Here is an 11,675-nt window from a genome sequence, read left to right as displayed (position 1 = left end):
CAGACCTCGGGGATACGCACAAGGCGCCAGGGGCTGAGGCTGCAGGTGCTGGGCCCGGCAGGTGCACGCCCGACGAGGCCGGCCGCTGACCACCCGACGCTTCCCGCTCTGTCGGGGGTGGCGGGGCTGGACGTCGCCCACTTGACTCCCCGGGCTCGCCCCGCCCCCGCCGCGCGATACCAGGACCGGGGCGCGAGATCCGTCCCGCCCGGCCATGGCGCGCAGGCGCGGCGCGCGGCGGCCCGTCGGCGCTCCCGGCCTGCCCTGCGCGCGCTGACGTCGCGCAGCCTCGTCCCCGCCGTCGCCGCCGCCGCCATTGGAGTCGGCGTCTCGTCAGTGCGTCCCGTCCAGGCTCGTTGCCCTGCGCCGCGCCCCGCGAGCGGCCCGCGCGCCCGATAGTCGCCGCCGCCGCCACCCGGCGGGCGCCCGGGGAGGAGGCGGCGGGCCCGGGGCCGCGAGAGCGCGGGTGACAGGCCCGGCCTCGCGGGGAGGCCCGAGCCGGCGGGCGCCCGGGCCCCGCGCCGCGCCGGGCTGTTCATGAAGCATGTCGGCCACCAGCGTGGACCCCCAGGTAGCCGGGCCGGGGCCGGGGCGCGGGGGCCGGGGGCCGGGGCGCGGGGCCGGGGGAGCGCGTGCCCGTTGGGGCCGGAGCGCGCCGCACGCCGGACGGGCGCCCGTGAGTAACTCGGTGTTTCCCTCTCCCCCGGTCCCGCCCGCACCGGCCCGCGGCGCCGCAGAGAACAAAAGGACAAGATAATAAAGGTACGGCGGGCCGGCGCGGGCGGGGCCGGTCTGCGGCGGCGGGGCGGGCGGGCCCGGGAGGCCGCGGACCCTGTGGGGGGAGGAGAGGTCCGGGAAGGGCATCTGGAACCGGAAACTTTTCTCCGTGTGCTTCCGGGAGATCGAATCGGGCCGTCGCGTTTGGGGAGGGTCGACGGGGCTTTTCAAGGAGGAGTCGGTGAGCGGGTGGTTAGGGCGACCCCCTCGTGCCTCCCCCTGCAGGAGGGTGGGTTGGAGCGGGCGCAGGGAAGGAGGCGGAGGGGCGGAGGCGCGCCGCGGCTCTGGGTCGCCCCGGTCAGCTCTCGGCCAGCTGGGCACCCGGCGGCCACGGGCCTGGCTTTCTGTCCGCTCGCGCTGTGACGTTGTGGCTTCGGATAAGCCCCCAGCGCACTGCGAGAACCCGTAAGTGACCCTTCCTGTCTGCTGGGACGGCGGCGTCTACCCAGGGTGTGTTCCTCGGGTGTGACCCGATGCGGGCGCCTCGTGTTTTAAGGTGGGGAGAGGCCCCGTACTTCGCTTGCCGTTGCTTTGCTTGTTTGGCTGAGCGTTGGAGCGCGGCAGGTGCGCGGGGAGCCGGTGACCTGAGCCGGGAGTCCTGGCTGGGCTCCGCGGGTCTCTGTCCTGCGCACAGGGGGGCCTTTGGAAGCAGCGACCTCTCTCCGTAGTCTTCCCAGACCGACCGTCTTCAGCAGAACCAGTTACAAGTTCTTGCGGTACTTTTGTCTGCACCTCTGTCTTGTCACCTTCTATCAACTTACGATTGAGTCTTTGTCAAAAACACCAAAATCGTTGACGTTTGCATCATCGTTGTAATTAGTTATGTAAACGTCCGGGGGATGCCGGTCGTGCTCCTTTTCAGTGGAAGCAATTTCTAGGAATTGATGGGCATAGACGTTACTACTTTTGATCTCTATGCTTAAAAGTCATTTTTTAAAATTCAGAGATAATATTTTTCAACTTCTTGTTCTAGTACAAAATGGTTCTTTGCATCCGAAGGATACGGTCCATGACAATGACTTTGAGCCCTACCTTTCTGGACAGTCAAATCAGGTGAGTTTTCTTTTTAACTAACATGTATTTCTGCTTTAGTTTTTATTGAGTTTTGTAACACACCTTTAGTGTTACGTTTCCGACTTTGCCGACATCCGAGAAGCACAACAGGAGGTACTAGAAATAGCGTGCGGACGCCTCGCTCGGACCGTAGCCTGGAGCTAAACGTGGGGCCCGAGAGCGGTGGGGCTGCGCTCTTCTCTGGAGGACGCAGTGTCCCATGGGGGCTGTGTGCCGGTGGACTCCCGTGGGCCTTGGTGTCGGTGGCACAGTGAGCGCTGCTTTCGATGCGGTGGGGGTGTGCGTGGTTCTCTGGAACTTTCTGGTGAGTCAGTCCAGCTCTGGGCATTAGAACTGTGGCGTAGGAAAGCATCTAAGAGCCAAGCTGTGGAGCCCGACTTTGGCTTTGGGTTCGAATCGTCAGCACCGACTCGGCGACACTTCCTTAGGCGCTTGCCTTCCCTGTGCCTCAGATACCTTTTCCGCGGCGCTGGTTGTGGTAACTGCTCGTAGGATCGTGGGGCTGCGTGAAGCTCCAGCCCGTAGCTGTGATGGCCCCAGTAGGTCACAGCGGCCAATTGCTTAGACACGCGGCGCTCCGGATGCTTTGGACTGAAACATGTTTGGGGCGCGGTGTGTGCGTTGCACATGTTTCGCAGCCTTCCTGGCCTTCAGCCACAGGATGCCACTAGTAGCCGACTGCCCCACACTCACACACCTGTGGGACGACCAGAAATGCCTCAGCATGTCTCCTGGGGCCAGCTTGCCTGGTTGAAGCCACCGGGCTAGTTGGAGTGGAGGTTTAAGCATGATGTCTCCCGCCTTTTAAACATCCCGTGTTTGCTTTAGAAGAAAACCAAGCCTTGCCTCTGCTTGCAGAGGAATAACGTTGTTTTGTCTCCTTTTTTCCTAGTCTGCTCTTGTCTGAGCGTCTTGGGACTTCTTACAACTCTTCTGCGTCTCTGTCCTTGTGGCCCTGAGCAGATCAGTAGCAAAGGCACTTGGGAGACCCTTATAGAGCCTCCCCACCTCCCCTAAGAATCCGCCCCTCCTCTGGGCAGGCCCAGGTGCTACAGAGGAGGCCTGCCCTGGCCTCGGGGACGTATTGCTGGGGGTCACGGCAAGCAGTTAAGTGCACTTACTTTACTTTGGTGCCTTACTTTTTGTGTGTGATTTGAACACCGTGGCAGTGGCGTGTTCTGTTCTAACCAGAGGAAGGCGGCGTTGTTCCAGACGCACTTGAGAGGCTTGTGTAAGGCAGGAGCTTTCGTGCTGTTCGGGAGGAGCCTTCGTTGGAAGTGGGGCAGACGATTTCCCGTCAGGACGTGCTTCAGCTGGTTGACCCTGGGGAAGCCAGCGCGAAGACCGTCGTAGGCAGACGCTGCCGTGAACCGCCTCAAGACGGCCGCTGTGCGTCCCGGCTGTTAGGGTGCGCGGTTAGTCGGCACATCGCTGTAGAGTAAGTCTGTGTTCTTGGCTGAGCACGGATTCTCCGGAAACACCCCGCTGTTGCAGTGTGGGACGCAGGTAACACGGGAGCGCTCTGCGATCTGAGCTCTGAGAAGAAACCGGATTGGGGAGGCCTGGTTTCCCGGGTGGTGGGACCTGTTTGTGGCAGAGCTTGGTTCCCCACTGAGGGGTGGGGTGTGTCTCTCCCCGCACACGGCAAGGGCTCCTTTTGTGCTCGTCTGTCATTCCTGTCTTCGGTGCGGGGGCACCGTGCAGTATGGCCTCCTTGCAGGCGAGCCGCCGGGAGGCGAGCCGCATCCAGTCCGGGACTCCGCTGCTGGAGAGTCCTCCGAGGTGGCTCCTGCGCGCTGCTCGGCCGGGGCTTGGATCAGGGCTGCGTGTGCCACCGAGCGAGGGGGAGAAGTAGCTGGGGTGGCCGGAGCGGCCCCCCGCGCTGCGCTCGTCTTCAGCAAGGTGTCGATGCACGCCCGGCCGCACGCGGGTAAAGGGTGCCGCTCTGCGAGGGGCTCTTCTGCACCCGTGCCTGGCCGCCACCGTGAAGGCCGTGGGTAGAGCCGGCAGCCCCCGGTACTCGGTGGTTTACTGGAGCCCGGATGTTTGCAGTAGCGAGTTGGAGGCCCCTCCTGTTTCTGTGCTTGAGGTGGTAAGACATGGGACGGCAGGGACCTGTTTCAGAGCAGGCCTCTAAGGTCATTCAACTTGCAGTGCCCTGAACAGAAGTGTCCCTGGGGCGGGTGATTTTTCCCACAGGAAGGTCTCGGGACATTGTTTCTGCTGCGCTTTTATTCCTTCCTAATTGCCCCCAGGACCCTCCTGCATAGATGTGGCAGCGCGGGGTCCCCTTGTGTGCCGTGGAGCGTGTACTAGTCAGTTTTAGGGAGGGGGAGCGAGCGCACTGGGGAGCCGAGGGGCTCTGGGTGGGCACTGTGGGTGGGGGGCTTTGGGGGGAGGGCTCTGGTGGGATTGTGGAGGAGGGGGCTCCGGGTAGGGTTCTGGGGGAGGGGCTCTGGGTTAAGGGCCCTGGAGGGGTTCTGGGTGGGATTCTGGGGGAGGGGCCGGGCAGTGTGGGTGCTGTGGGAGTTAAGGGCAGCTGGGACTGTGCCCAGGTTATACTCCGTGGTCAGCAGGTTGTTGGTCTGGTCGCGTGGGACAGGGACAGAAAGGAACAGCGGTAAACTTCCGTAGTTTTTTTCAGTGATGCACTTGTGCCTCAGGGTCCGAGGACGTGTCCGCTTCGTAGGGGCGTCGTGTGAACTCCGCTGTTCTGAGCCTCAGTGCTGGCCGCTCGTCGCTGCTTGCGCTCTTCTGGGAAGCCGCGCCGGCCGGCCGCCCTGCGCAGGGGCCTGCTCTGCACTGGGAGCGGACCTCCTGAGTGCTGGCCGGCGGGGGTGCTTCGGGGTCAGGTGTCCTGAGCTGTCCGCATCTCGTCGCGGGCCTGGGTGAACCAGCTCTCGGAAGTCATCTCGTGGTTAACTTGGTGCCTCCTCAGCGCTTTGCCGGGAGCATCTGTCTGGTCTGGAGAGGTGTTCGGTTTGTAAAAGACAAACTTGTCTTGAAAACGTGCTCCGCGATCGTCCAGGGTTTCCGGCAGGTCCGGGGGTTTCACCCACTCGCACAAAGCCAGGCTACCCCGGCGCCCTGTCCGCGGCCCACGTCACGTGACGAGCCCATGAGCCCCGTGGTTCGTGCCAGTGGCTTGCTCTGTGGTAGGCTTGGGTGACAGGAGGGGCCGGCGAGGAGCGCGTGGTCTTGTGCGCTGTGGCCTCCAGGGATGCCAGCCGGTCAGTGGGGACGTCACGGAGTGCGACCGGCAGGGCCCAGGGAGATCTTCGTGTACTTCTTGTTGTCTCCTTGCTCAAAACTATGTGCCTTGAGCTGAGGCAGAGGCAGATGTCCTCTGCGTGTCAGACCGTGCTCCACGCACACAGCCACCAGGCGAGGGCCTGCAGCCACGGTCCTCTTGTGCAGGACACACGCAGCCAGTCTGGCATCCGTAGGGCCTCTGCCACGTGCACCTGCTGGGCCTCCGCTGCGTGCGTGCGCTGCGCCCGTGTCCCTTTGATCCTTCCCTGTTTACGTAATTTACTAAAGCTTCAGTTTTGGTCATTCAGACGAATTTCTTTTTTTTTTTCCTCAGTGTGATTCACTTATTATTAAGTGTGAAAAAGTTTGAATTTTAGAATAGTTGATTTTCTTTTCTGTTTTTTTAGTGGCAGTGACCTCGGGCTAACAGTCACTGACTGAGATCTGCGTGGTCTGCAGGGCCCGTGTTGTTCATTATTTTGGATGAGGCCTCAAGGAGGCACCCGAAGCGCCCAGCACTTGGCAGTGTCTTTCCTTCTGTTGCCTGATTTTGCCCCGAAGACGTGTCAGCCTCTCTTTTCTGAGGTCGCGTATTCTACCAAAGGCTATGACGAGAGGTCTCGTGCGTGAGGATATCGGTCGCGGAGGTGGTTTTACCTTGTGCTCACAGAGATGTGTGGCGTGGCCGGCGTGCTGAGGGGAAGCCTGGAGTGTGTGCCGCACCTGCAGCCCCGGTGCCCAGACTTCTCGTTGGCAGCCCCGGTGCACAGCGCGCGGAGGAGGTTGCTTGCTTGGTGTCAGCGAGCCAGGCTGAGCCGCGGCCGGGTGGCAGCACGTCTGTCGGGAGCAGGTGTTCTGGGCTGCATCTGGACGGGTCTGGGGTGAGGCCCCGTCGGTAGGGGGTCACATCTCCGGTCACCTTCACAAGCGAGTGGAACGTCAGGTTCGCTGGCGGCCAGGAGGCTGGGTCACCTCAGTCACGTGTTGCGCGGTGACTGCTGGGGGACCAGCCTGTTCTCCATAGGGTTCTCTGGGGGGTCTGCTGAGTCACTCCACATTGCCACTGCAGGGAGGCAGAGGGGCTCGCTTGTCTGGTCCTCCAGCCCCCACCCCCTGGCTGCCCGAGCCCAGCTCCCACCTTGGTGGGTCCCTGGGCCTGCAGTGGCAGCAGACACCTTGTGCCAGCCGGGCCGGCAGGTCTGCTCGCCTGAAGATTGGTGTGGGGTAGGAGGAGGAGGTCTCTGGCCAGTGCTCTCCGTGTAGAACCTTCTGGTGTTTGGCATGGAAGGAAGGGGAGAGGACGGGGACCCGTCGGAAGATGGTGTCCCGGACTAGGAAGCGTGCTGCTGCCCCTACTCTTACTTTCCTTTTCAGCCTTTCCACTCTTAGGTCAGCTGCCCTGGGCGGGACGCTTCCCCGCCTACCCCGAACACTCTCCAGGAAACCATTTAAGTCACCAACAGTGGCCTGGCCTGGGAGGTCCAGTTCTGGCCAGACCAGCAGTGAACCTCCCCAAGGAGGCGCCGTGTCAGAACTGCCGACCCCAGGTATCGATCTGTGCCTCGGGCCGGCTTCCGGAGACTCTGAGAGGGGCCCCTGCTGCGTCGAGGGGTGGTTCGGCCGCCGCACAGGTGTTTCCTGCGTCCAGGACGCCAGCTTGGTTGGAGCCCGAGACAAGGGGCTCTCCAGCTCAGGGAGCAGCAGGACCCGGAGTTGGCCAAGGAGCTGCCGGAGCCACTCTGAGAGCCCACGGCGCGGCCAGGACGGGGTGGGCTGTGACATGGTGAGACCCCTCCGGACTCAGAAGAGGGGCTGGGCCGTCAGCAGGGCCGGGAGGGCAAGGGTGTTGCAAGTGGGGCGGGTCCTCTCCGGCGCGTTGAGCAGTCCGAGGGCTTGAGACCAGGTTGTGGGGCAAGTCTCCCTGAGCGCCCCAGCTTGTCCTGCAGCTCGAACCTCTCGTTGCCCGCTGAAAGCCGTTTTCACCGGCTGTGCTGCCTGTGCTGCTGGCGTGCGGGTCCGCATCATTGCCAGTCGGATGGCTTTGTGCCTCTCTCTGGGTTCCTTTAGGTTTAAACCGTCCACTCCTTGAGGGGAGAGAGGCGGTTCCTGAGTGGGCCGCAGACCGCCCACGGTAGGGTGGCTGAGCCTGGTCACGTCGCCTGGACCCAGAACGTTGCAGGTGGCCACCAGGCCTCTCTGTCCTGGCTTTGTTCTTGGTCGGTGCTCTGGGCCTCCCTGTCGGCAGTGACGGTGCTCCAGAGTCCGCGGCACCCACGCAGGCAGTCCCCGCCGGGGCGCATCTCGAGAGCGGTCTAACGTTTCCTGTGCTTGTTTCCTCAGAGCAACAGTTACCCGTCCATGGCGGACCCTTACCTGTCCAGCTTTTACCCACCGTCCATCGGGTTCCCTTACTCGCTCAGTGAGGCGCCCTGGTCTACTGGAGGGGACCCTCCCATCCCGTACCTCACCACCTACGGACAGCTCAGTAACGGAGACCATCATTTCATGCACGATGCTGTTTTTGGGCAGCCTGGGGGCCTGGGGAACAACATCTATCAGCACAGGTTTAATTTTTTCCCTGAAAATCCTGCTTTCTCAGCCTGGGGGACAAGTGGGTCGCAGGGCCAGCAGGCGCAGAGCCCCGCATACGGGAGCAGCTACACTTACCCGCCGAGCTCTCTGGGCGGCACGATCGTGGACGGGCAGACGGGCTTTCACGGCGACACCCTCAGCAAGGCCCCCGGAATGAACAGCCTGGAGCAGGGCATGGTGGGCCTGAAGATTGGGGACGTCACCACCTCTGCCGTCAAGACTGTCGGGTCGGTTGTTAGCAGCGCGGCGATGACCGGTGTCCTTTCTGGCAACGGTGGCACAAATGTGAACATGCCGGTTTCGAAGCCGACCTCGTGGGCTGCCATCGCCAGCAAGCCAGCAAAACCACAGCCGAAAATGAAAGCGAAAAGCGGACCTGTGATTGGGGCTGCCCTGCCCCCTCCGCCGATGAAGCACAACGTGGACATTGGCACGTGGGACAGCAAGGGGCCCGCGCCCAAGGCTCCCGCCCCCCAGCCCGCCCCCCAGCCCGCTCCCCAGCACCAGCCGGCTGCGCAGCCTCTTCCCACCCAGCCTCCCCCGCCGGCCCAGCCACCGCATCCGAGCCCTCAGCTGCCGCCCCAAACCCGCTGGGTCGCCCCTCGCAACAGAAGCGCGGCGTTTGGGCAGAGCGGAGGGGCTGGCGGGGATGGCGGCGCTGCTGGAACCGTGCAGCCCAGCTCTGCCCCCACCGCGGAGTCCCACCCTGTCCTCGAGCAGCTAAAAGCCGCCCACAGCTACAACCCGAAGGAGTTCGACTGGAACCTCAAAAGCGGGCGCGTGTTCATCATCAAGAGCTACTCGGAGGACGACGTGCACCGCTCCATCAAGTACTCCATCTGGTGCAGCACCGAGCACGGCAACAGGCGCCTGGACGGGGCCTTCCGTGCCGCGGGCAGCAGGGCCCCCGTGTACCTGCTCTTCAGCGTCAACGGCAGCGGGCACTTCTGCGGGTTGGCGGAGATGAAGTCGCCCGTGGACTACGGCGCGAGCGCGGGGGTCTGGGCTCAGGACAAGTGGAAGGGCAAGTTCGACGTGAAGTGGATTTTTGTCAAGGACGTGCCCAATAACCAGCTCCGGCACATCAGACTGGAGAACAATGACAACAAGCCGGTCACCAACTCCCGCGACACCCAGGAGGTGCCCTTAGAAAAAGCAAAGCAAGTGCTGAAAATCATCGCTTCCTACAAGCACACGACCTCCATCTTTGACGACTTTTCGCACTACGAGAAGCGCCAGGAGGAGGAGGAAGTGGTGCGCAAGGTGGGTCTGGCTTCCCCGGGCCGGGGCTCAAAGTCGGGGTCCCTGACCGCCACTCCCCAGTGGCCCGGGGCAGGGGCAGCGTGGTCTCGGGAGGGTGTGCATCGCCTGGGCTTCCCAGGCCTGGTCACCAGCGGTGACGTGGATGTGGGCGTCACTGTATGACTTCCCCGGTTTGAGAGGATGTACTGGTTGGGACCACGGTGCACACCTCTGTCAGGGACACTTAGGAGTGGTGTTCTGCGGCACGGGGTGGGCCAGCTGCAGGGGCTGCAGACCCTGCCCTCAGGGGGCCGGATGCGCTGCTCTAGGGGCTGATGCTTCCTTCTCCCTCGAAAACCCAGTGACTTAGTCTGGAACTCGGCGCCCAGGTGGTAAGGAGGGGCTGGGGCTGGGGAGGTCTGCAGTGCAGGCGTTTGCCAGCAGCCAGCGAGCCTCGGGAGCCCAGAGGGCAGGCCTCGCAGTGGCGGTGGGCGGTGAGGTCGGCTCTGTCTCCCGCCCCGTGACTGGGAGTGTCCTGAGCGGGGGCTGGTAGAGGCGGCTGCAGGGCCCTGTGTGTGCTGTAGGAGAACAGGGCTCAGATGCCCGTGATCTGGCTCAGAAATGGGGAAAGTGAGGACAGCGTACCACACTTTGTAAAGCTGGTTTGTCTGAGAGCGTTCATCCCAGGATTTGTTACGCTTTTCTGGTATTAAAACATCGTTTTTTTAATTAAATGTCTGTTGAGAGTAGGTGGGTTTGCGGCCTGTTTTAGCTGAAACCCCGGGACGGGGCGTAGATGACGGGAGTCCCAGTGCCGTCTGCGGTTTCAGAAGCTGCACTGGCCGTGACAGCTCATAGTTGGTAGGACGTGAACGGGAGTGGCCCCTCCTTCCCGGGTGTGGAAAAGAGGTGCTGGTCGTTTTTTCCGGTTAGTGAGACTCTGTTTTAACTCTTTAGGTATAAGATAAGGCAACTGAACTGCTGACTTTACAGGGATAGGGCAGAAGTCATTGGTAATACGCTGAAGACCCTCAGTGGGTTTCTGGCAGTGGCCGTGGTTTATCTTAGATCCTGTGGCACCTCGGGTCTTTTCCCGAAGCTCACTGGGTTCCGGATGTTGTGTGAGGTTGGGGGTACATTTCTGTCCGTGACCCGGTTTGTGTTTTAAAGTCGGAGGGTCCTAAAGGTGCATTAGCGAGGGGCTTTGGGAAGAGGAAGTCTTAAGTTGGTCTGTGGGGTCCTGCCTGCCGGCTTCGAGCTGTCCCCAGTGAGCTCGAGAGAGGTTTGAGCTGCGCCCCGCGCTGCTGCTCAGCCCCGTGGGTCCGCGCCCCAGGCTGGTTTTACTTGTGGCGCCGTGAGGAGGGGCCGACGGGGCTTCTGACCCTGTCGATGGGGCTCCGGACAGGCAGACGTGGGGCGAGCTGGGTCTGTGCCTGGTGGGAGGCGCCTGGCCAGAGGGGCCTTACCGCAAGCAGGTGGACGCCGTGGGTGGGTGGCGCTCAGAGGCCCAGTCCCCTGCTGCTGTGGCCTGGCCGGTGCCACCGGGGTGCACCAGTCCGGGGCTGGGCCACAGCCTGCCGGGCAGCCTGGGACCTCGCTTCTGAGGGAGTGTCTGTGGCCAGTTGGCGCAGTTGGTTAAACTCTTGTTCTTTCGCAGGAACGACAGAGTCGAAGCAAACAGTAAGGATGGACCAGCTTCCGTGTTCCGACACTTGACCGGAAAAGTTGAAGGGAACACGTGCTCGGTGCTGTCGTCTCGTGCAGGGCCCGACTCGTCGCATCTTCACGCCCTTTGTCTTTTATTTTTGCCCCGATGGGCCCGCGTTCGTTCGCGTTTCTCTGTGTTCCAGCATCACAGAGCGCACGATAACGGACTGTGTTTTCCGCTTGTCGGTCAGACCTGACGTGACGCAAGCGTCCTTCACGGCAGAACGTCCCAAAGGTCCTGTTGTCGTTCGGCAGAAGTTACGTTCCTGCTCCGAAGAGTCACCGTCATTCAGCGTCTTTGTCACCTTTTCTTACTTTCTGGCAAACATGAGAAACCGTGGCTTGTTTTGTTGTTTCCCGCGTTCTGTTCAAACACTTCAGAACGCTGCCGTCAACGTCCTTCGGCCGGTTTGCCATTTTTGTTACCAGTGTCTGTCTGAATGCTAGTCTGCCCCTGGATTTTTCTACTTAGAAAGATAGGTTTGAGTTTCTCAGATTCGGTGAGCATGCTGTGTTGGCGCCGAGTGTCAGGCCCCTCGTGGCTCCTCGCCCCGGCGGGGCAGATGCGGGGGCGCGGCTGGCGGAGGGTCGGGCTCAGCCGTCTGCGGCCACCCCAGCCCCCTGCTCTGCACCTGCGGATCCCGGTGACCTCCTGAGTTTGCCCACGAGGCCGAGCTTCACACGTAGGATCTGCTGGGATAGCCGGTGCTGTGGTGGGTTTCGTTTTCCTGTTGAAGGGGTTTAAAAAAAGCAAACAAAAAATCCTTTGAGAAATCGAATTTGCTGCCCTGTGTTGTGTAATGAGGGACCTCGAGGAGCTCGCTGCCACGTGGAGTCTGACTCGGAGCACGAAAACGGTGCTCACGCCCGTCGTTCTGGCACAGTCTGCGCCCGCCCGCCGTAGGGGATCCGACTCTTCGAGAGCAGATCCCTGCTGGAACCTATTTACTCCAAAAGACCCTCTCAGTCAAAGCGTAAGCCGTATTGTTTAGACTTGTATCGAGAACCCGGCACTCCGAGCTGTCGCCGGC

General features: G+C 62.0%; 1 protein-coding gene across 3 annotated transcripts; it reads left to right on the top strand.

Annotated features, from left to right (window-relative positions):
- The first annotated feature begins 287 nt into the window (after nucleotides 1-287).
- YTHDF1 (YTH N6-methyladenosine RNA binding protein F1) lies at nucleotides 288-11,371 on the top strand. Of its 3 annotated transcripts, none has more exons than XM_047745506.1 (5): nucleotides 288-571; nucleotides 738-762; nucleotides 1,751-1,830; nucleotides 7,444-8,997; nucleotides 9,071-9,322. In XM_047745506.1, the coding sequence occupies exons 1-5, from the start codon at nucleotides 545-547 to the stop codon at nucleotides 9,305-9,307; spliced, it is 1,923 nt and encodes a 640-aa protein (XP_047601462.1). In that variant the 5' UTR covers nucleotides 288-544; the 3' UTR covers nucleotides 9,308-9,322. The 3 variants fall into 3 exon arrangements, with proteins under 3 accessions (XP_047601462.1, XP_047601464.1, XP_047601465.1); XM_047745509.1 differs by lacking the exon at nucleotides 9,071-9,322 and adding an exon at nucleotides 10,595-11,371 and having other exon boundaries at nucleotides 290-571; nucleotides 7,444-8,958; XM_047745508.1 differs by lacking the exon at nucleotides 738-762.
- Nucleotides 11,372-11,675: the final 304 nt, after the last annotated feature.

The sequence above is a fragment of the Lutra lutra genome, chromosome 9 (assembly GCF_902655055.1).
Source record: "Lutra lutra chromosome 9, mLutLut1.2, whole genome shotgun sequence".
Classification (NCBI taxonomy): Eukaryota; Metazoa; Chordata; class Mammalia; order Carnivora; family Mustelidae; genus Lutra; species Lutra lutra.
This window is presented reverse-complemented; position numbering and strand designations above follow the sequence as displayed.